This window comes from Schistocerca nitens, chromosome 9 (genome assembly GCF_023898315.1).
Source record: "Schistocerca nitens isolate TAMUIC-IGC-003100 chromosome 9, iqSchNite1.1, whole genome shotgun sequence".
Lineage (NCBI taxonomy): Eukaryota > Metazoa > Arthropoda > Insecta > Orthoptera > Acrididae > Schistocerca > Schistocerca nitens.
In genome coordinates this window covers 291,446,260-291,472,131 of record NC_064622.1, presented here as the reverse complement: position 1 = coordinate 291,472,131, position 25,872 = coordinate 291,446,260, and the positions used below count along the sequence as shown (strand labels likewise).

The 25,872-nt window shown below is 43.3% G+C and overlaps 1 protein-coding gene across 1 annotated transcript in view; it reads left to right on the top strand.

Moving 5' to 3' along the window:
- LOC126203385 (rabphilin-3A) overlaps nt 1–25,872 on the top strand; it is a 1,010,032-nt gene that overhangs the window by 866,562 nt on the left and 117,598 nt on the right. The window contains exon 10 of the mRNA XM_049937683.1: nt 900–1,054. Coding sequence (XP_049793640.1) covers nt 900–1,054 — 155 coding nt within the window. The remainder of the gene's footprint in view (nt 1–899; nt 1,055–25,872) is intronic.

Genomic DNA, 25,872 nt, shown 5'->3' with positions numbered 1-25,872 from the left:
TTGCATTGTGTGGCTGGAGCCAGCCGAAGTAGTTACTGCTCGTTATGTCTTTCATGCGACGCCCTATGTCAACCAGAAATCGTTTTTGGACTGACTCGAAGCAAAAGAAAATTGCAAACATTTGCGGAAACACTAGAGAAAATGCGCCTGGCGATTCTTAGGAAAGACACGCTGTATATGATGGCCATCTTGTATTCATATTATGGTGTTCTGTGCATATATAATGAAATAGTCTTTCATAAGAATAACAAATGCATAGAATTATTATGTATTAATGCACTGTACAGAGTTTTTCTCAGTTAAAAATCATTGTGAAATGTGAAACGTGATTTTAAATAGTGTGAAAGAAAGGGCTGCGTAGCGAGGACAATGCTCGACAAGGTAGCAGCCAGCGGACGAACATGTAACCCTGTTAATGTAACCAAAAATTTATACGCCAGAACATTTTTAACAAGCAATCCATCATACATTTATTCCATTTCTACGTAGTAGCACAAATGTTCTGTCTTAACGAAGACCCCGGAAATTCAAAAAGTTAGTGACAATTTAGTTTATAGTATTAGTAGCGGAAATAGTATTTAAATGATTTGTATGCTGTGATGCCATATTATTAATACTAGTGGTTTGAGATTAGGCGCTAGTAAATCAACATTTTAGATTAATGATGTTTTAACAAAACATTGTGACTTGTTGCTGTACGTGCTCCTATCTTTTAGAAATCATAGACTTTGGTACAAGAAAAAGTAATAAGAAGACTGAACATTGTACAATTGACCATTTCTGTTCAGTTAAGCAAAAGCAGAGTCACATAAGTTGCTGCGCGGCTGTTTACATAGACATACTGTGTAAGTTGTGAGTGGCGTGGAGCAGTTGGCTGATGACTGGACTTTTACTAACAGCAGCTCTGGCACCCGGCAAGGCAGTCTGGCCGCGGGTGAGCCTAGCCTGCGGGCTACTTCTCCCGGCGTCCCGTCTCAGAGATCAGAGTCCCTATCACTGGCTAGTGACGGAGATCTTTCGGTAGGGCAGCCGGGCAGTGACACTCACCGTGCAAGTGAGTTACGCGTCACACAGCTTCGGTTTGTGTGACCACACTACATGTTTTCATATTTCTCTTAGTCTGTGTTATCGCTAGCAGTATTGCTTACATAGTGCTTCAAACTAACCTAGGCAAGTACTTTGCATACTTAGTGTTCCAACCCAGCGGGTAACACCGTTCGTCATCACCTTAATGTTCAGCACATGTTTTAACATCCATATTTTATTCTTTATCCCGACGCTTACTAACGTCTTCCTCTTCTTTCTCTTTAAAATTTTTATTTTGTTTTAAATTCCGACTACATGTACCAAATACTTCACACCAATTTTGTTTATTATTGCTCTCTTTCATTCTAATTTTTTTATGTTTGGGGACTGTCAACACTCTGAAACAGGAGAGCTCGAAAAATATTGTTAATTGGAGAAGAACTGTATGTTCAAAATTTAAAGAAAATACTTTATTTGAACGACACGACTAGGTGGAAGAGTCTGACTGGTTCAGTATTTCGACGACATGGTTTTTCGTCAACGTTAAGCACCCTTAGTGTACGGAGACTTCAGAGGATCAGACAAAAAGATGAACACCATTTCTAGATGTATGAAAATAATATGGTTGGAAAAACGGAAATCGGGATTTCATTATCTTCTCCATTGCTTTTCAAGGAGAATTTAACTGGCGTGTCTGCAGTTGATAAATTATTTGATTTGCAAATAGACATTCCACACCTTAATTTTTTGCTATATTTATTTATCTCTCGTTCTTTGCTAGTAGCCACGGTTTCACAGTCGCCTCAAGCAATCGTTCCTGACGTCAGCCAACTCGCAGGTCGATGTGTATCACATCCCTAGACTCTTTAATTTGGCTCTGACCAATGGTGATGCGGACTGAACTGGCCCCGAAAAGACGAAAGTTAAATAAATCAAAATAAAGTGTAGGTGCGGAAGGTCTATTCCCAAAACAAAAAGGAATTTGGGATGTTTCTTTTTGCAGGTTCCTTAATAACGTAGGATCAAGCGGGAAAGTATTGCTACTGCTGGGGAAACCTTCAGTGGGGTGTTTGAAAGTCTGTGGAGGAATGGCAGCCCATTCTTCCTCAAGAACTGAAAGCAGAGAAGATACTGTTGGTGGACGCTCGGATCTCGAGTGAACTTGAAGTTCTAACTCATCCCAAAGGTGTTCCCGTGATTTCAGGTATTGATTCCGAGCACACTAGTTCATTTCGTGAATGTAATTGTCCACAAACCCTAGCGTCACAGATGCTGTTGTATGACATGGTGAATTGTCGTGCTGATACAAACAATCGCTGTCTCCGAACTGTGCACAACGCTGTGAAATGTTTTCATATCCTTCTGCATTTAGAGCAGCAAGGGGACGACGCACTAACCATTAAAAACACCCCCATGACGTAACACTGTACCTCATAGTTGGCACTACAAATGATGGCAACTAATGTTATGCAGGCATTCGACGGACCGAAACACTTCCATCGAACTATATCGCAGTTCATCACTCCGGATCACTCGTTTCCAGTCGGCCGACGTCCAGTGGCATAGCTCTTCACACCACCTCAAGCGTTGCTTAAAGTTTATTACGGAAATGTGTGCCCACCTCTTCAGCTCCCTACGCATAAGCACTGTGTTAGCTGTACTGCTGACAGTACTTTGAAATTCAAGTGTTATTCCTTCTGCTGATTTCACGCGATTTTTTACAACCAACCTCCGCAAAGGTGTTCTGTCCGTCAGTACAGCCTCATGACGGTTGAGCAGTGGTTGTCTCTCCGCGTTTCCAGTTCACAACATCATCACCAATAGTCGACTTGGACAGCTTTAGGAGCGCTGGAGTGTCCATGTTGGATTTGTAACTCAGGTGGCATCCGATGACTAGTACACGTTCGAAGTCACTGAGCGCTCTTGACCAACCCATTGTGCTGTTACTGTTCCTCAGCTGATAACACAATACTCCCCACCTCTTTATACACGAGCTAGCCCACCTCCAGTCACATCTAGTCACATCTAGTTCGCCTTACATAAGGTGTCCGGATACTTGTTATCAGGTAGTGTATGTTGCTTGAAGCAGATTGAGTCACAATTCATGTCTTGAAGAAATAAATTTCTGGAGAAATACTCACGTATCAACTCCAGTCATCACTTACTTAACTTTAAGGTACTGGACACATACACCAGAGATCTATGTCACATTTTCTCAATATCTCGTAGCGCAAATAATTTCCCTTAAAAAGATAAAAACCGATTTCCTGCACCATCTTTGTCCCCTCTGAGCTCGTACTCCGTCTCTAATGACATTTAACCCCAATCTTCCTTTTTTTCCTAACTTTGTCAACTGATTCGTAGAATCATACTCTAAAGACTGTATAACTGTGAAATTATAAGCAGCGCTAAAAGAAGTTAACATGCAGGACATAAGATACTTTCTAAAACATTGCCAACGGTGATGAGAAACAGAGCATGGGAAAATACTTACATGGACAAATAACTGCGCTGCAGATATCCAAAAGAAACTACAACAGTCAACAACGTAATTCATCTCCACCAGAAACAGTAAAAGACTGCTAAGATATTAACTCTGGAAATAAACAGAATACCACCCTTAGCTCCGGCTCCAATCCACTAATACTTGGCAGAAGAATGAAGAAAGTAGTCCAGTTTCGTGATAAGAGAACATGAATATCTGATGACATCTGGCGAGTTTAGAATCAAACTACAGAGGTCTTATGGAGCCTCGTCCCCAAAAACCTCAAACTATGTATTCCACACGTTAAGCCAGTAGCCTGCACAGAACCGTTAAAATTATACACCACTTTGTCATAGGAGAAGAACTATAGTTTTAATTGAATTCTCCATCCACTAGGTGCGCTTAATGGTTACCAGCAAAGGGCGTATGTCGTCAAAATAATGTATCAAAGAAAATCTTCTTCCTGGCTGTATTCCTCGCAACTCGTCATGCAACTAAATACGAAACTCTGAAGGACTGCTATTTCTTTGTACCAGATCCCCTGCAGTCGTAGAAAAGCTGTTAACGGAAAAGTATGTTATTCACTTCGAAACAATCGGTACCCGCTTCCACATGATCCACCGTGAAGTGTAGTAGTTTTGAAAACGCCGATGGTTGTTCTCTGGTGTAAAAACTAAACGAACTGTATAAAAATTAGAACAATTTCTCTTTTGACGTATTTTGTGTACTGTATCCATTCGTAGACAACTAGAAAGTTGGATATTCATACACGTTACACTGCAGTCAGCGTAGGTCGAATATAATTTAGAGGGTAGTGTCTGTAGTGCATGCGTGGTGACCAAGCTTTCATGTATCAAGTGTTCGCCAATACATATGCCTTGAGATCACAGTACTTCTGAACTTGTGTTTTTTTGCTTCAGCTAGAGGCTCGCCACCAAGACGTAAACTAGTACAGTACATGTAATATCAGTAGCGACAGTACTCTTTGCGAGATCTTGTGAAATTTGCACAGGTTTGCTAGCCATACAAAATGAATTCACAGACAACATTCTGATCACAGATCGTCGCACATGGACTCCGACGATAGGACCACATACGGACAGCAAACTGTGTCTGCAGCGCAACGAAGATCCCAACAGACCTCAACGGAACTTAAAGCACTGACGCGCCTAAATATTTGCATCAAATCCATTGCATCTACTGTAGAACTACAGCTCACTTGTGTTCTACCGTTCTAGAAAGTTCCACAAGAATGATATTCCGTATCGGAGGTGAACGCCCGGAAAGCAGATTCCTTAGGGTACCCCAGAGTGTCCGCACAGAAACTACCACACAGTGTGGACTATCTATTTAGGCCACGCATGTACAAAAATCGGTTCTTTAAGGTAAGTATACATTTTTGGGACGTCCACTATTGCCTTAATCCCTGACAACTACTCTCCAGAGATAACAACGAAAAACCACGCTGAAGAAACTGAGAAGGTGGAGATTGTAGTGAAATTGAACTATGAAAAGCGTCTCTTTTCTGGTCAAGAGGATGATCGTGCTCATTCATACATGTGTAAGTGGAAAAGATGCACATTTAAAATAGACTTACTATTATTTAGCTACTTATTACGACAATGGCTACATTGTTTTCCGCGTCCCCCGGTCACGCTCTCCACTACTGGTGCTGCCACCTGTTGTCATGAGTGGTTATTGCTCGTTTGCGTCAGACGTAGACGGTGGTCACGTTAATGTGACTAGACCGTGTATTTCGTTACACGATCTTGGTAGGTACTTATATGCTGTTCTTTATGTAGCTCATATTTGCTTACTGAATTATTCGTAAAATCTCTGTGACAAACTGATAGCTTCATCACTAGTCGTAAGCATTTTACCAAATCGGTATTTTAAGTAGATTTATTGAAGAACCTGAGCATTGTCTGTAATTAATTTAGATTTTGGCTTTTTGTAGGAAACCTGAAAACGGGTGTCCACCATCCGATACAGTTCGTCCGTAAATTGTAATATGCAAATAGGACTGTATATTTCGACCACCATACCCCAGTATGACCACTTATCCGTTTACGTTTTTTTATGTGTCTCGTAGAAATTCTAAACGTGTACCACTCTGTTGATCGCACAGCAACCGTTATATTTTAATGATTTTTTTGCGTTTTAAGTGCATGTCGTAATACCATGGGCCGAAGCTCACAAGACACACGCGTAGCAAACTATCCTTTCAAGAAGATCGAAAGCTGATAATTAGTTAAAAAGCTCTTCGTTTTTACTCTTTCGTTTATTTTTCCCTTGGTCGTCCAGTCATTGTCTTCAACTGCCCAAAATACTAAAAGTTCGTTCTACGTTGTTATTCTTATTTTATATTATTTTCTTTTCGATGTACTGATTGCATATCGTTTTAGATCATATTCTTGTTGCCAAAGAAAACTGTGCTGCATATCTGTTGGTCAAAAATGGCAATAAACTAGTTTACTTGTGGGTGGTCATGCTCGACCTCTCTCACAGGCCTTGGTTTTTAAATCATCGTTTTTAACACGTTTTTATTGCGTAGATTTCGTGCCCCGGTCAGTTCGCCACTAATTTTGCGATTGATTTTATACTTATTTCTTGAGAAGCTAGAGACCTGAAATTTTAATCATGGCTCAGAACTGGATGACAACGCAATATTAACTCGGTGTCTTGTCTTTTCGGTAGGGTGGAGGTGAGGGAGCTGGTGAAAAAGGCTGGAAAGCGTGACATCTCGGTTGCCTTGTTGGACCGGAGTAGTAGCGGAATGCGTTGCAGGCGATATGCGTAGCTACAGGAATGATTGAGCAGAGAGAGAGAGGAGGAAGAGATAGCTAGTGAGAGTGGGACAGGACGATGTTTGCAATACACATAGTCCAATCACGTTAATGTGACAACCGCCTGTGATCGACATCAACGTGCAGTAACTACTCACAGGCGGCAGCTGGCAGCATTAGCAGTGGAGGGAATATGAAACAGGTCGGAGGGGAGGGAACGGGGAGAGGGGGGTGGAGGACTTGTAAAACGATGCAATCGTTGTCGTAGTGCGGAAATGGAGCGATTTATGTGATGTCAAAAATGGCATAATCATTGGCTTTTGAGCCAGTGGTAGAAGAATTTCCAAAACGGCTAAGTTTGTAAGCTGCTCATGTGCCGCCATGGTTAAAGTATCTTCAACAGTCGTTTAGCGAACTTTTCTGTGTACGGGCTTCCACAGCAGAAGCCTGGTTCATGCACCCATGCTGACTACTGTTCATCAGTGAAGAAGGCTGGAAACTGCACGTCAATACCGTAACTGGACGTCCACTGATTGACGGCAAGTGGCCTTTTCAGATCAATCATGCTTTATGCTGTGGTAGAGCCTTGAAACGTCTGAAATTAAACATCCTACAACACTCTTTCCTGATGCAAAAATTTGCCAACAGCCGTATGTATTGTAGAAATTTATTTTATGAACTTCTTATGTGCTACCAGTTTCGGCATTACATTGATGCCATCTTCAGGCCCCACACGTCGTAGTCGTAAAAAAAACGCTATACACGAAAGGGGCCATATAACTGGATCCGTGAATCAAATCGTTATGCAACAACACTTGGTGGCCAGGCGACACAGACTTTGCCAAGCACTTCATCTCAGAGTAGCACTCAACACCGACGCCCTCAACATTTGTCGGTCTTGTACACTCATCACCGCCTTCCGCTGTATCTTTTGCCCTCTACATCCCCTCTAATACCTCGAAGGTTACTGCCTGACGTCTTAACACGTCTCCCGTCATCCTATCCCTTCTTCTAGTCCAGGGATCCCCAAACTATTTTGGACAAGTGACCCCTTTTCCAAAATGAACTGTTACCCCAGACCCCCATGGCCAAATTACCTACTTTTAAGATCAACCCCCTTATTCATAATGGTCCGTTAACTTAAAACAGCTGCTACAGAGTGTTATTTTTCATTCTGACTTAGGTCAATACAAGAAGACAGAGCTCGTTAAATAGTAAAATATCAGGAACATGTTTGGACTTGATCATGAATTCGTTCGTGTGAAATGACGTAAGCGTCAAATAGAGAGCAAGTCAAAACGCGCCTGAAAGACGTACGCTCGAACTCATTATCTTGCACAAACTTGTCCACACAGACTTGCCGAGTTTTTCATCTTGTGCGAACTTGAGACTTTACATTACTACAACAATGCTATTTCCTACAAAAATATTAATTATTCTTAGTACACGTAACACAACATAAACAATACAGTACCTACCTATCTTGAAAGTTTTAAATAAGAACTTGTGTTAATTTAATAGGGGTCGATTTATAGACCTCGTCGACCCCCAAAATCAGTTTTCGTTTATGTCGACCCCTAGGAAACCGATAACGACCCCAAGGGGTCGCTATCGACCACTTTGGGAATCCCTGTTCTAGTCAGTGTGTCCACATTTTCTTTCGTCAGCAATTCTGCGAAGGGTCTCCTCATTTCTTATCTGTCCACTTAATTTCCCTCATCCTCCTCTAACAGCACATCTCAAACGCTTCGATTCTCATCTTTTCTGCTTTTCTCAAATCCCGTGATCCACGTTCATAGAATGATGTGCTCCAGACGCAGATGAGCAGGAATTTCTTCTTCAGTATAGGACATATGTTTGATTCTACTAGATTTCTTTTAGCAAGAGTGCCCTCTTTTCCTCTACCAGTCTCCTTCTCGTATCCTCCTTTCTTCGTTCGTCCTACGTTATCTTTTTTCCTGGGTAGGGGGGTTTACTTCCCTTCTTCCACAAGATGGGCCCCAATTTTGTTGCTAAGTTTATATAGCTAATCTCAATTCTCTCCTCATTACTTTCGTATTAGGTTTACTCTTAGACCGTGCTGTGTGATGGTTAGACTGCTCACTCCATCAATCAGGTTCTGTGATTCTTCTCCACTTTTACTAAGGATGGCTATGCCATCAATAAATCTTATAATTGCTATCCTGAATTTTAATCCTACTTTGTCGAATGGTTTTTCAAGATCGACAAATGCTATGAACGTGTCTTTTTTCTTTTCTTTTCTTTTTTTTAAGCTTACTTCCTTTATCAAGCGTAATGTTAGAACTGCTTCTTTGCTGTCTTTACCTTTTCTAGAGGTATTGTACTCTTGTCAGAAACTTTTATGCACGAGTTATTAAGCTAATTCTGCCGTGGTTCTCACATGTTTCTGCCTTTGATACATTCGGGATTGTGAGGATGATATTCTCCCGAAGACCGGTTATATGTCTGCAGACTAATAGGCCTTCCATACTAAAATGAATAATTGTTTCGCTGCCCGCATCTCGTGGTCGTGCGGTAGCGTTCTCGCTTCCCACGCCCGGGTTCCCGGGTTCGATTCCCGGCGGGGTCAGGGATTTTCTCTGCCTCGTGATGGCTGGGTGTTATGTGCTGTCCTTAGGTTAGTTAGGTTTAACTAGTTCTAAGTTCTAGGGGACTTATGACCACAGCAGTTGAGTCCCATAGTGCTCAGAGCCATTTGAACCATTTTTGAATTGTTTCGCTGCCACTTACCCAACAGATTTTAGAAATTTCGAAGGAATACAGTGCGTCACTTCTGCGTCGTTTGATCAGAAGTATTCGAAATCTATATCAACGTCCGACACCAATACCGGTTCTACATCTGCATCTAGGATGATCGCCCAGAAGGTTATACATCACATTTTTTCTCAGTCAACAACAATTGTACGAATGCGAAACTTTAGGTACGCATTATTTGAAATTTCCAGAGTGTGCGCGTGAACCCCTCGTTTGTGCACCGACAGATACCGCTACCGTAGCTCCACCAGTATTTCAAAATGGGGTCCGTAAGCGATGTATAAGCAGCGTGTCGTCATTGAATTTCTCACTGCGTAGAAAGAAACTGCTGAGAACATTCAGAAACGTTTGTGTGCAGTTTATGGAGAATGTACAGTCCACAGAAGTTGACGTGCGAACGTATTAGACAAACTTAAAAAAAAAAAAAACCTTCCATCGACTTTGGCGCCATAACAACCCAGCTGACCGATTCAACACGATAACCCTCGGCCTCTCACAAGTTTGAGGACTTCGGAACACACCACTGAACAGTGTTGGACAGTGCTACCCCATCCACCCTGCAGCCCTGATATGGCTCTCTCAGACTTCCACTTGTTTGTACGATTAAAAAATGCCATTCGCGGTATACATTGTGAGTCTGACGAAGAGATTCGCACAGTGAAGAAAAGGCTTCGTGGCCAGAACAAGTAGCAGCACCGACAGGGCACACACGCCCCTGTGTCTCACTGGACGAAGGCCAAAGAATGCGAAGGAGATGACGTGGAAAATTGGAAGTTCAGAAAAAATATCATTCTTCCTTGTGTTCAATAAATAATTACTGAAGGAAAAAGATGTGCTGCATTAATTTGAAATGGAACGAGGGAAAAATTATTGACCATATACCTTTGTATGAGCCTTAATTTTTTGAAATCTACGTTGGTGGCAGTAGAATCACTATACCGCACCTTATGTGGTCGTTCCATTTAATATCGCCGTCCAACGTTACGCCTAAAAATTTAATCGACTTGTCTCTTTCAAGCAGATCTCCAGTAATACTGTATTCGAACAATACTGAATTTTATCCCCTATTCATCTACATTAGCTTTCATTCTTCTACATTTAGAGCAAGCTGCCATTCATAACTCCAAATATAAATTCTAAGGCAGCCTGTATGCTCCTACAGTCACCCAACGATGACACTTTCCCGTACACTAAAGCGTAATCAGCAAACAGTTATATTTTGCTGCTCTCTCTAATCGTAAAATCGTTTATGTATTCAGCATGTTTCCGTAAGAGCGTGCAAAAATTTAACAGGACATAGAGAATGCTCCACTGAACAATTTGAGGTAGGGAACCTGGGGTCAGAGAAGCCACCGTAAGGAGGTAATAAGAATAAAATCACATTACTGTGTACTTTTTTATTTACATTAGTTAACTGTAAATACCATCATTGGCACAATGAACGTACCATTTGTACTGTATCTTACAAAATGTGCTGAAACTGACGGCCATCAGCCTCAATGCAAGCAAAGATTCTGACGCACCCTGACAATTATCTCTGGTTTGTTTTGAATCACATCACAGGCAGCTATAATTCAGGTAACTAATTCCATCTCCGTATCCATTGGGTCTCATACACAAGTGACCATAGATATTCCCATAGAAATAATCAAGGGGATTCAGGTCAGGTGACCTCGCAGGCCATGGAATATGACTTCCCCTTCCAATCCAACGATCGGGAAATACTGTACCGGCACCGCTCCATGGTACTGTACTGTACGTCTCTGAAGGGACTGAGTAATGAATGGGTCTGTTGTTGATTCACAGCACGTTCTGTCATGGGACAATGTAAATACGATACAACAGAGGCACTTTATGGATAAGTAAAGTAAACAAAACCTGCATCATGTGTTCCTGCTAATCAGGCTCGTTCTCGATGTTTCCTCGCAGGAAATAAAGAATGGACATGTAAACAAACATCACAGTACGTGTACACTTGTATGCATGTTAGTTATAAATAAGGTGGAAAATAATGATGCTAGACAAAGCGGCAGACAGGTTTACTTCCATATTTCCTTAAGATGGCTTCTCCGACCAGAGCTTCCATATCGCAAATTTTTCTTCGCAGCGTTCTCTATGTCCTGTTACGTTTTTGCACGCTCTTACGGAATCACCTTGTGTAGGATGTTAAAAAGTAGTGTCGAATATTTTGAGAGGTAGGAGCACACATCTCTTCTATTGAATTAGTGCTTATAGCTCTTAACGTATGCATTTTACAGCCCATGCTTACTTGACATTTTTCTCTTGTTTTGGTAGGTACCGTCACCTCTCAAAACATTAGACACTTGCTTTTTAACACCCTGTATATAGAACAAGAGCTGTCCGATCACACTTCCTTGAGGCACTCCGGACGACACCCTTGTCTCTGACGAACACTCGCCTTCCGAGGACAACGTACTGTATTTTATTACTTAAAAAGTCTTCGGACTACTCACGTATCTGATTACCTATTCCGTACGCTCGGACTTTCATTAACAGTTTGCATTGAGACACTGTGTCAAACGCATTCCGTAAATCTACGAATAAGGTACCTACTTGTTGCCCTTCATCCACGGTTCGTCGGATATCGTGCGAGAAAATGGCATGCTGAGTGTCACCCGAGTGATGCCTTCCAAATCCGTGCTGATCTGATAACGAATGCTTTTCTGTCTAAAGGAAATTCATATGATTTGCACTCAGAGTATGCTCAAGAATTCTGCAGCAATTCCCTACGCCCAAGCCGACATCTATTTTTTCTTACATTACCGTAAAACTCCCCAGCTATGTGACAGGTTCACAACTATGTGACACCAACTATTTATGAGATAGAGAGCTCTTTAGCGGCTGTCGTGGTCAAGCTAAATCCGGGAGGTTGCGGAACCTGTCTGGAAGAGGTGGAACAGATTCCAGCTGGTAGCTGCCTGCATTACAAGTTTATACACTTCTACAAAATTCACGCTGAGCTGTTCGCGTGTTAACGTGGTTGATGTAGTCTTCTCTGACTTTATTATATCCATGGTATGAGAAACGTGATACGTTTGTATGCTTGTCTCAATAATATTAGGTACAAAATGCGATCTTGGGCAATATGAATTGTTTGTTCATTCAAGTTTTGTTGCCCTCTATATGAAACATTGTTCATCGCATCCACGAAATCATTGCAGCTGAACCAGCTACTACATACACTGCTGGAAATGGAAAAAAGAACACATTGACACCGGTGTGTCAGACCCACCATACTTGCTCCGGACATTGTGAGAGGGCTGTACAAGCAATGATCACACGCACGGCACAGCGGACACACCAGGAACCGCGGTGTTGGCCGTCGAATGGCGCTAGCTGCGCAGCATTTGTGCACCGCCGCCGTCAGTGTCAGCCAGTTTGCCGTGGCATACGGAGCTCCATCGCAGTCTTTAACACTGGTAGCATGCCGCGACAGCGTGGACGTGAACCGTATGTGCAGTTGACGGACTTTGAGCGAGGGCGTATAGTGGGCATGCGGGAGGCCGGGTGGACGTACCGCCGAATTGCTCAACACGTGGGGCGTGAGGTCTCCACAGTACATCGATGTTGTCGCCAGTGGTCGGCGGAAGGTGCACGTGCCCGTCGACCTGGGACCGGACCGCAGCGACGCACGGATGCACGCCAAGACCGTAGGATCCTACGCAGTGCCGTAGGGGACCGCACCGCCACTTCCCAGCAAATTAGGGACACCGTTGCTCCTGGGGTATCGGCGAGGACCATTCGCAACCGTCTCCATGAAGCTGGGCTACGGTCCCGCACACCGTTAGGCCGTCTTCCGCTCACGCCCCAACATCGTGCAGCCCGCCTCCAGTGGTGTCGCGACAGGCGTGAATGGAGGGACGAATGGAGACGTGTCGTCTTCAGCGATGAGAGTCGCTTCTGCCTTGGTGCCAATGATGGTCGTATGCGTGTTTGGCGTCGTGCAGGTGAGCGCCACAATCAGGACTGCATACGACCGAGGCACACAGGGCCAACACCCGGCATCATGGTGTGGGGAGCGATCTCCTACACTGGCCGTACACCACTGGTGATCGTCGAGGGGACACTGAATAGTGCACGGTACATCCAAACCGTCATCGAACCCATCGTTCTACCATTCCTAGACCGGCAAGGGAACTTGCTGTTCCAACAGGACAATGCACGTCCGCATGTATCCCGTGCCACCCAACGTGCTCTAGAAGGTGTAAGTCAACTACCCTGGCCAGCAAGATCTCCGGATCTGTCCCCCATTGAGCATGTTTGGGACTGGATGAAGCGTCGTCTCACGCGGTCTGCACGTCCAGCACGAACGCTGGCCCAACTGAGGCGCCAGGTGGAAATGGCATGGCAAGCCGTTCCACAGGGCTACATCCAGCATCTCTACGATCGTCTCCATGAGAGAATAGCAGCCTGCATTGCTGCGAAAGGTGGATATACACTGTACTAGTGCCGACATTGTGCCTGCTCTGTGGCCTGTGTCTATGTGCCTGTGGTTCTGTCAGTGTGATCATGTGATGTATCTGACCCCAGGAATGTGTCAATAAAGTTTCCCCTTCCTGGGACAATGAATTCACGGTGTTCTTATTTCAATTTCCAGGAGTGTATAATGACGAGTCTGAACGACGGGACGGAACCAACAACGAAGTCTCGACTGTCGTCACGACCCTCGTTGATGAACCGGCTCCTGTTTCCACCCCCATTAACCACCACCCACGACCTGATGCTACGCAGGATAATTACCTTTACGTAGTTGTGAAATATTGTTTGGAATTATACCCTGAGCTCAGGCTTTCCGCCCCGACAAGATAGCAGGAGCACCAGTATCAGCTATGACCAAAGTGGGAAAATTCTGGACGTGACCCGATCCTGATGTTGTGCGGGATAAGGCACACCAAATGGATGCACCACGAGAGGCCACACCAAGTGTCTGTTATCGACCTGAAGCAGTGAATTTCCCTGTGCAGTTCCGTTTCTTTTATGTGTTTCTATCTATTCGTACAATTTCTTTTCATTTGTTTTTAAGATTTCTATCCAAAAGTTATTTTTTGTAGCGTTGTGCGTTAAAATTGACAATTTTTAGCAAATTCACTTTGTAGATTGCAATAAAGGCAGTACGCGACGCATCCTTTATAGATGAGATTTATATGTAAAATGAGGAGTGCCGAGTAGTGGGGCATCTTGCGCTCCCAACACTGTGACACAAAAAGAAGTTCTCCATACAATCCTATAAGAAATAGATTTGTTGCAAAGACGGAAAGAAGAGATATTTGGCTACGTTGAGTAAAATCCTCACCCCTCCTTGTGAAATACCCATGTTAACGGAATTACGTTGAAAAGCCGCAAGAAGCGTTACAAGATTGGTGAGTTCTATTCTACGTTAGCAGACAGTGTGTCTCTCTCATAGATGCCCTTAGTGCACTCTTTCCATCGGTCCACTCTCTCCCGTATGTTTAAAAGTTGTCAGTAAACTTATTCCTTCTTCAGTGAAATGGATCTTAATCATTGATAAACACTGGCTTATCTAAATCCTCATCCAGTTGAATCTAGTGTAACGCTTGTTGTTTCTGCGAGAGGCATTGTACTTGATACTATGAAAGAGTCCTCACTCTGCTTTGGTAACTGTAGCTCTTGACTGGTTCTCTCAATTTATTACCACGGTCTCTGTAGTAAGATTAGCACATTTCGTCGATCTTATCACATCTAGTCTCCCAGTTCGTTCTTTCCCTTGATGACACATCCATCCGCTGACGCGAAACTTTTGACACTCCCTTCACCCTGATTTCACAGAACAACACCACCTAGATTGCTGTCTAAATGTCTGTCGAACGTATTTTTAACATACTGGGCTACCATTCTGTAGGACTGTCATATATTTCCCCATCCACCCACCTTCATTTAGAAAAGACTAAATTTGAAATACTCACCAAGAAATGGCGTCACAGCAGTCATTACCATTATGTAACTGATCAAATCCATAACCTTCCTGACCTCTGACGCGTTATTTCAAAATACTTACCAGGTGTTCTGCGAAACATTTCGCCACACGTGCGAGGCTGGTATTTTAATGTTAGCAGTTCAGAAAAACGTTGCACGAATTCAGTACCATCTGCTGATTGTTTACTAAGCCACAGAAGTCGTTGTTTAGTTCTGAAGTCGTTCGAATGTGGGTGAAAGCAATGAACAATGGCTTCGAAACATCGTTGCTCCAACATAATGTGAAGTGTGTGGTGTAATCCGATTTTTGTGTGTAAAAGAACTCACAGCTGCTTACGTTCATCAGGAGTTGTTCATAGTTTATGGGCCAAAAGTAATGAGGGAAAGTAAGGATTATTTTTATTTTAAAATTTGTAACTTTTTATTCTGAAGTCCATGCAAGCAGAAATTAAGGTTAGACAACGGTGTCGAGACTTTAAAAGTGAACCGACAAATGTGCGCAACGAAGAACAGACTGGTATGCCCAGTATTCAGATTTAGGAAATGGTGCAAGCGGACCAGAAACTGCAGTCTTATCGACGTTTGACGATTCATGCTTTGGATGATGAATTTCCTAGTGTCAGAGGCACATGATTGTCACGGAGAAGCTGTGTGACAGGTGGGAGTCGAAACCTCTTACCGACCATCACAAAAAGCAAATAATGTCAAGTGAACGAGCGCTTTGAATCGCTATTGACAAGATGACGATAATTTGTTTTCCCGCGTTATTACAAGTGACGAGACGTGGACATCTTACACCAACTCGTAAAACAATTGTCGTCGCAGTGAGGCCATTCAACTATGCCTAAACCTCCTTGCTCGAGTCGAAAAATGGTGGCTGACATTGTCTGGGAAGGAAAGGGCGTTCGTTTCGTCGATTTTATGTAGGTGGGTCAATAATTACAGCTGACCTGTACAGTAAAACGCCCACCATATCTTAGCATGACATCCGAAATCGACGGCTCGGGAAAATAGCGTTCAATTACCAGGCGGGGAACTTCCATGCAGAAGAGTTGAAAGGTCTAGTGCTTAGGAATGAACAGCATTGGGTGAAAACGTGAAGTGTGTTTGCAGGAAACTAAAAACGCCAATAAAAGCTTTTTCATTACGACTGAATTGCCCTTTACGGTCGAATACGCTTCATACGTAAAGGAGAAATCGACTCACAAAACTGAATTAAATGCGCTTGATACGGTTGTGGAACTAGCTGAGGAAAGGAAAAAAATAAAAACATTCAACAGAAAATTTTTGGCTTCATTTGGCTTAGAGAAACCGACAGTAAGAGTCCCTGTCAGTTGAGCCAAACGCAGACGGCGAGAGAAAGAAGACTACATTCAGCATCACTGCTTGTATCATCTTGGTACGAACACTGAAGGTTGAATTGTGGGACTTTAACATCCAGTTACTGTCTACGGCGTTCGACGTCGTGCAACAGGTGAGTGTTGACATTTTCCATTAAAAAAAACTACGTATCCTTTACATTAACAAAAAGGTATCGAAACGATGAAATAAGGCTGTATGGTTTTTCTAAAAGTCAGTAACACTGGTATAATTACTAGGGCCCGGATTTTAATTACCTAAAAAAACAGTGAAATATGAAAGCATTTATGACCTAAAACTTACATAAATATGACCTTAAACAATAAAATATGACTTAATAGAAGTTTATTTAAATCATTCGTGTTTGTTTATTTAATTTTTTATTCACCATAAAGTAATACAAAATTCACTTCTCAAAATATTGTAAGTATAGTTCTTTCTGTAGGGTTTGTGGCTGATTTATACCTATTTTTGAATGTCTGAATGTTTTATTTTCTAAACACAAAGTACAGTGAAAACATCATCTATCGAAACAGTAAAACAATGTTTTTATTTCTACATAGTATTTAAAACATTTCACATTATTTAATACCGTATGTCAATCTTCAGTATCTGCAAAGTTGCATTGGATCACAAGGTGCATTTTCAGGTTTTCCATTGTCAAAGATCTACGGTTGTCGCTGAGGTTACTTTTGTACCTGGAAAAGCTCCTCTCCACTTCACAAGACGTCACTGGAGCGTATTTGAAGGCAGCCAGGTCTCTGGAGTTCAGCTTTGTTGCAGTATCTTCAAATGTTGCGGCATGCCCTGAAAGACTGTCACTAATTTTGCACGGTGTAGAATATCCAGGATTTCGTTGGAGAACACTCTGCAATTTGGTTTTCACTTTGTCAGCCACGTGACCACGAGCTTGACCCAACTCACTCTGCACATGTTGGACAATACTCAGGGCCTCGCATAGCTGAGTGCCAACAGCTTCCAGTCGTTTGATGGCTTTTGATATCACTGAAAAATTGGCGTTGATGTATGCCAAGTTTCGAGACAAGGTATCTGTAAAAACTTCTTTCACAATTCTGATAGCACTTGCTTCATTGCTATCAAGCTCACAGAAGATTGTCTATATTTGGGTGTAGTTGGTGCAGTAATCTTCAGCAGCATTAAGCCAAGAATCGCATCGTGTAAGAACATGTTCAGGTGGGAGGGGCATTGAAGGTGCTTGTTCCTTGAATTTCTGCACCCGTAGTGGAGCCTTTACATAGATTTTCTTGCCACAGGAAATTAATTTGTCCATGTCAGGGTAATTTGATCACACCTCTTCGGCAACTCTGTGCAACACATGTGCAAGGCAAGTGGCGTACACCATACTGGGGTAGAGAATCTGAAGCCCTTTGGCTGCTTTAGCCATATATGAAGCACCATCTGTTACAAGCAGCATAACGTTGTCTCTTTTCACACAATCTGGCCACAGTAGCTTCAGAGAGTTGTGAAACAAAATAGCAATCGTCGAATTGTTTACTCTATCGAGAGCTTCACACGTTAGTAGGAACATATCTCCAGGGCCATCAACTTTTAGAACACCAACAACAACATTTGCAATATATCGCCCACTAATATCCGTAGTTTCAATTATCGACAACCAGATCTTTTGCTCAGCAATAGTAATTCGTATTTTGTTGAGCACATCATTGGAGCATACGGATAAACAGTTCTTTCTCAGTGTAGATTCATCTGCAACTGGATGTGTTGTGTACTTCTCTAAGAACCGTCTGGAGAGTGGATTCTTCAGCTTTTCCAATGGGATGTTGCAGGACACCATCATCTCACACAAATTCTTGCAGAATGACTGCACGGTTGACGATTGACCTGTCTGTTCAAATAACAGCGTTTGCCTGCTGTTATTTTCAGCACTTAGTTTCACACAGCTGCTGTGTTTAGCGGTATTACAGTGTTGTTGCACATTAAAGCGCTTTTCTGCACTAACTTTAACTTCACACAGTTTACAAAATAATATTTTCCCATCAGTACTGAAGTACTTCTCTCCAAATTCTCGAACATATCCTCGCAACTTGACGCTGTCGCAGCACTTTGCTTTAGGCATGTTGAACAAGGCAAAGGCTGTATTCCAACTGGTTACTGGGCACACCTGTGCGACTGCGATGATTATTACGGCAAAAGTCGCCCTTGTTGGCTCTGTTATGGTACACCGATTTTCTGCTACAGTCCTGAGAAATAAAGCTGTGTACTAATTTATCTGTTTATCTTTCATAATAGCACGTTAAATATTGTCTCGTGAGCAACATATTCATTTTCTTATTCGTGTGTCCTGTAAGACACGAGAAAACCGGTATATGCATTTTTGGCAAAAATTGACGGAAATAGGACCTATTATATTAAAAGTTAGCCGCAATATGACCTATTACTAAAATTTGTTGAAATATGACTTTATACGCACAATCAAAATTCATTTTTCGACACTAAAATGCCTAGAGTTGTGTATAAAATGTTCTAAAATTCACCCTATAGTTCAGAAAAAAATATGAGTTGTCATTAAAATCCGGGCCGTAATAATTACATGTAAAAACAAGTTCAGTATACACCAACAATAGTTTTGCTTTCGTACTTACAGACTGCAGACGAATTTTCGTAGCAAAGTTTATTTTATGTTCTTAAAGAAATTTTGTAGGTTACCGCCACTAATTCCATCTGGCAGAGGTGGAGATCAATATTCTCTTCTTTCTGCTGGGAAAAAACAAATTTCTAATCCCTACGAATTTCATTTATTGGACAAAATGTAATAAGCAGCCCCTTAATATACTTTAGGGCTTCTCACAGCAGTCAAAACAGCTCACTTGACATCGACCATCGGCGTATATATGACATGAATAGTACTCAGTGGAGTTGAATAGTATTCTTTGCAAAAGGAATTCTTGTAACTCCTTTAGAGATCCTTGAAAGGAATAACTTAATTTTTTTTCAGTAAATGCTACAAGTACTCGATAGTATTCAAATCTGGCGACCCTGTGTGGCACGAATCGACAAGTAGGTTTTCGGAGGCACAGGGGGTAGATAAATATATCGAATCACCATGAGGAATGCATGCTTGAACCCAGATGCAGATGTTAGCCAAGCCTGCAGTTTGTGCTGTTGTATCTGACCACGAACGGAACCTGTGTAATGTCCTCACTACGCTGCAAGTGTCAATCGTGATCAGAACAGTGTGTTCTGTGTAGTTGTGACGCATTATGTCGGATCTCAGTGCATTGGAATGTGTGCAAGTTGTTGGAGCTCGTATTCTGGGTGCTTCCGTAAGCAAGAGAACCGAAATGTTTGGTGTTTCAAGAGGCGCCGTATCGAAGATGTATACCGCATACAGGGGAAGCGACTAAACATCTACCGTTATGTCACCACTCGGACAAAAATGTGTGTTGAGTGATAGTGACTGACGGCCATTGAAGAGGATTGTGACGAAAAATTAGTGGACCAAAGCTGCAAAAGTCACTACAGAACTGAATGTCGCATTCGCGAAGGAAACTCCGTAAACAGGGGATTGCAGAGCGAGCTAGAACTCGAAAACTGCTCACGTGATGCAAATGTCCGTAACGGTAAATCGTAGTGTCGAAACCATAAACCTTCAACTATGGAACAATGAAAGACAGTCATTTGGTCGAATGAATCTTGTTTCACTCAGTTTCTACACTACCGGGCATTAAAATTGTTACACCACGAAGATGACGTGCTACAGACGCGAAATTTAACTGACGGGAATAAGATGCTGTGATATGCAAATAATTAGCTTTTCAGAGCATTCACACAAGGTTGGCGCCGGTGGCGACACCTACGACGTGCTGACATGAGGAAAGTTTCCAACCCATTTCTCATACACAAACAGCAGTTGACCGGCGTTGCCTGGTGAAACGTTGTTGTGATGCCTCGTGTAAGGAGGAGAAATGCGTACCATCACGTTTCCGACTTTGATAAAGGTCGGATTGCAGCCTATCGCGATTGTGGTTTATCGTATCGCGACATTGCTGCTCGCGTTGGTCGAGATCCAATGAGTGTTAGCAGAATATGGAATCGGTGGGGTCCGGGGGGTAATACGGAACGCCGTGCTAGATCCCAACGGCCTCGTGTCACTAGCAGTCGAGGTGACAGGCATCTTATCCGCATGGCTGTAACGGATCGTGCAGCCACGTGTCGATCCCTGAGTCAACAGATGGGGACTTTGCAAGACAACAACCGTCTGCACGAACAGTTCGACGACGTTTGCAGCAGCATGGACTATCAGCTCGGAGACCATGGCTGCAGGTGCCCTTGACGCTGCATCACAGACAGGAGCGCCAGCGATGATGTACTCAACGTCGAACCTGGGTGCACGAATGGCAAAACGTCATTTTTTCGGATGAATCCAGGTTCTGGTTACAGCATCATGATGGTCGCATCCGTGTTGGGCGACATCGCGGTGAACGCAGATTGGAAGCGTGTATTCGTCATCGCCATACTGGCGTATCACCCGGCGTGATGGTATGGGGTGCCATTGGTTACACGTCTCGGTCACCTCTTGTTCGCATTGACGGCACTTTGAGCAGTGGACGTTACATTTCAGATGTGTTACGACCAGTGGCTCTATCCTTCATTCGATCCCTGCGAAACCCTACATTTCAGCAGGATAATACACGACCGCATGTTGCAGGTCCTGTACGGGCCTTTCTGGATACAGAAAATGTTCGACTGCTGCCCTGGCCAGCACATTCTCCAGATCTCTCACCAACTGAAAACGTCTGGTCAATGGTGGCCGAGCAACTGGCTCGTCACAATACGCCAGTCACTACTCTTGATGAAGTGTGGTATCGTGTTGGAGCTGCATGGGCAGCTTTACCTGTACACGCCGTCCAAGCTCTGTTTGACTCAATGCCCAGGCATATCAAGGCCGTTATTACGGCGAGAGGTGGTTGTTCTGGGTACTCATTTCTCAGGATCTATGCACCCAAATTGCGTGGAAATGTAATCACATGTCAGTTCTAGTATAATATATTTGTCCAATGAATACCCGTTTATCATCTGGATTTCTTCTTGGTGTAGCAATTTTAATGGCCAGTAGTGTAAATTCAGGCCGAGTTTACGTCCCAACACGGAAACATGTCGGAGGTTCGGTGATGATTTGGGCAGCGATAACGCGGTATTTCGTGGGCCGCAGGGTTTCTCTGCAAGATCGCATTACTGCCAAGGATTGTGTGACCATTTCGACTGCTCAGAGCCATCCCATGGTACACTGCATCTTCTTCCCCAATGGTGATGCTGTGCGTAAGACGAGAGGGTCCCTGTTCACACAGCTTGCAACGTCTAGGGCTGGTCTGCTGAGCAAGAGGGTGATTAGTCACATCTCCGCTGACCACCATGGTCGCCAGATCTCCATATTATTGAGACTTTGTAGTCTAATTTGGAGAGAAGTGTGCATGATCGCTATCCATCTCCATCTTAGTTAACTAAACTTGCCACTGATTTTGCAGGAGGGATGGTATAAGACTCCCTTGAAAACCGTACAGGACCTGTATGTAGCCATTCCGAGGCATTGGTTGTTTGAGTCTACGTTTTGACTGTTCGCTGCACCTCGAAAATCACCTTGTCATTGTGGACCACACAGTGGCTTCTTCGTCTGAGGAAAGTGGAAGAAGTTGCTGGATGCCACGTGAAGAGACTATGGAGCTGAGGGAAAACTTGATATCATAAATAAGTAGCATGTATGACTGAGTCCCCTGCAGAATGAGCAGAGGCGTTATCACAGATCAGAAAAGACTCTTTTGACAGATTTCTACAGCACTTCGTCTTGAAGGCCAGGACATTTCAGCCCCTGTGACGGTTTGCACCTTATGAACATAACCTGACGGCACTACGGCAGACCCAAAAAAGCCTCAGCATCGTCTTACCTTTTTTCGGCGGTGATGAATTTACATTAGTATCACTTCTTGCTTTGGTCCTTTGTCTCTAGGTCGTGTCAGCGAGAGGCAATGTCTGTCATATTGAAAGTGACATGCAAGATATTGAAAACTGATCGAAGTCTGGTTTCGCTTTTTTCACTCTCGTTGTGTCTTCGAGCAACAGAACCTCCATGGCCCTTGCGATTCCCGGTTCTTCCCAGAACGATGGTCTGCCACTTCATTCTTCGTCACTCAGACTTGTCTCACTACACTCGAAGAGTCTTTGCCACCTAATCGAAGTGTCATAACATGGTGCGTTGTTGCTGCATACTTCCACCACCCCAGCATGGATTGCTGAACGCACTGTCCGTCTTCAAATGTAGAAAACGAATCACCGCACGACACTCCACTTTATCGATAGGCTATGCGAGTTTGCTTCGGCTTCTCTGGCGATGTGCTACGGAAAGGAGGCACGCGAACTTCTATGTTTCCCAGGAACTGCGGACAGATACCTGCAAACAAACAAAAACAGTTAACGACGTAATTTTACTTTTTAGGACTGATAATTATAACTTTATCACTACAGATCGTATATCATATAAACTGCCAAAGATATGTGGAAACTGTAGCTCATTGAGATAATAACGAGAAAAAAAAATTATAGCTCTGTGATGAATAATCAAAGGAATTAACATTTAAAATTACAAATGATTACCGTTTTAAAATTTGTATCCTGAGAAGACACAATGAATGGTAAAAAAAAGTCTGTTCTTTGCAATGGCGAAGTTTACATGTGAATTAATGCCAGCTATCGTGGTCGGCCCTGAGTTTTCCCTTCGCTGTTGTCAGGGAAGAATCAGTCTGTATCTTTTTGGGAAAGAAAATTTGTAATTCCGAGAAACATGTGCGTATTCATCGATTTATACAGGAAGAAGGCTTGATCGGATCCTCCACATATTTCTATTACAATGATTGCTGCTGGAAATACTTGCAATTTATTGTATCTGAGAGTGAAACCCGAATTTCCCACGGTGCGACGACACTTAAGAACACGTATGGAACATAATTTTCGTCGCACTATAGTGAGTTGCAACACAAAAGTCGCCTTGTCATAATGCTGGGAAAATGTGTCGCGTAATGATTTCTTCATCCGAGGAAAGAGGAAGAAGTCACTTGGTGCCACCTCAAGAGAATACGGCAGAATTTGGTGACCCAAAGAAGTGGCATGCATCTTGTGAAGAATGAATTGGCATTTTGTCGTGGAGAAAAATACCCCTTTGGACAACTTCCTGTGACACTTTGTCTTGTCAAACTCTCGTAAACGGTTCAGAAAACTTTCACATTGTTCTCCTACGACGCTTTGTCTTTCCCGAAAATAATCAGTTAGCGCCACATCGTGGCAGCCCCTAAAAACATTCATCGTTATGCGAGTGATGACTGGATCATCACCTTTCCTGCAGTGAGAATCCAAACATTTCCTTGCTTGTGTTGTTCCGTCATCTCGGCGTCATAGCAATACATTCAGCACTCATTGATGGCGACTATAGTCTGGGAGACGAGTCTTTGGTATTGACAGCTCGGTAGCGTCTTTCCGTTGCCTAGCGACCGCAGGCAGGCAGCCAATGACGGCCTGACTTTGAGCGGGTAGCAAGGGCCACGTTGCCGCTCTGAAACCCGGTCGCGCGCGCTTATGAAACTTACGAGTGTCTCGCGTGCAGGCGGTGCGGTCGTTCGTCGTTTGTCTGAAGTTGAATTCGCAGTTTATTTCGTTTTTGTTGTTTTTAGTGTTTCTTTGTTTATGTTTCGTTGTAAACAATGTCTAGTGCGGCGGGTAGTACCAGCCCAACACAAGAAGTGAAACGGAGGAAGAAAAGTGTGCTACACACCCAGGCGCGTGAATTCGTGTGCTCTGTGAGGGATTACTTTGAGAAAGAAAAGGACAAAGGTGGGCCCTTAATTCCTGTTGTTCAGGTTGTGAAGAGAACTGCAGCAGCATTGAAAATAAGTAAGAACACTGTTGTAAAGATAGGGAAAGAACAGTATAGTGTAGATTGTGACGAGAGTGGCACAACAAAGCTGCACACACCAGGAAAGAAGCGACCGAGAAATAAGCAGGTGACAGCTTTGGACGATTTTTAGAAAGACGCTATTCGTCGTCATATATACAGCTATTATTAGAGAAGGGAACATCCCACTCTATCTAAATTACAGGTGTCGCTTCAGAAAGACGATCTTTTTAAAGGGAGCAAATTTTCATTGCGTACAGTGTTGAAAGACATAGGCTTCAGCTATTCACTGTTTAACGGACGCAAAATATTAATGGAAAGGACAGATGTAGTTGCATGGCGGTGCAGATTTCTGCGCAGGATCATGGGTGTGGAATTCGAAAGTATAGTGTGGTTAGATGAAACTTGGGTCAATGCCAGCCATTCTTTACGTAGAGGCTGGAATGATGGAACGCCCGAGTTAATATATTTCAAGCATCAACTTTAAATAAATTCACGCGTACCAATACGACTTGTATTTTGTCTCGCTTTTATTTCTGCTGCTAGAGAATGCGTGTAGCAGACAGGGCGCCGCGTGCTGTGAGCCACGTTCGGCAACAGCGCCGTCTGCCCGCCGGAACTGTCAGTACCAATCACTCGTCTCACGGACTATAGGTTGCTAAGGAAGTCACTTCTATTAGATTACACATCTTTCCTGTTGCTGCTTCTGTTTGATAGACATTCTGGGTAACTCACTTTTTTTTGTGGCTGCTTCTGTTTGATAGGCATTCTGAATGGGCGTGAACTGTGAGTAGTCGCGAAATCCGAGCAGCCAGTGATCTTAGTAGAGCACGTGCCCGAGAAAGGCAAAGGTCCCGAGTTCGAGTCTCGGTCCGGCACACAGTTTTAATCTGCCAGGAAGTTTCATATCAGCGCACACTCCGCTGCAGAGTGAAAATCTCATTCTGGATCTTGGTTATACTCAAACTGCCATGCAAGATGCTGAAAATTGATGCAGGCCTGATTTTCACTTTTTCCACTATCACCTCGACTGTGATACGCAGGTCTTCGAGCTCTGCAGCTTCCCACTTCTCTTGCGATTTCTGTTTCTTAATAGAAATCTGTCTTTTCGTTCTTCGTCGTTCAGATTTGTATGGCCACATTGGAAGTGTCTGGGCCACCTAAACAATGTGTCATATGATGGTACATTGTTGCCGTACACTTCCACCAACTTTTATGGTTTTGTTCCGCTTCAAATACAGAATACAATTACTGCACAATGCTCCACTTCATCAACGGGCTGTCCCATTTTGTTTTGCTTTCATTAGCGGCGAACTACGATACTGTGGCATGAATCGAGTGTGTAGCAGGAATACCTGAAGGCAAACAAAAAATTATGAAACTACAATTTCTCGCAGCTCATTGAATGTTCAAACAATTCAAGTCGTCGGCACACGAACGATGCTATCGAACGTCAACACTGAACGTGCCGAGTTGAGTGTGCTGCTGATCGCTCAGAAACGACGCAAATTGTGCATACAGTACGTGTGCCTCAACGTAGTATATGCGATCACAGCGTGCTCCAT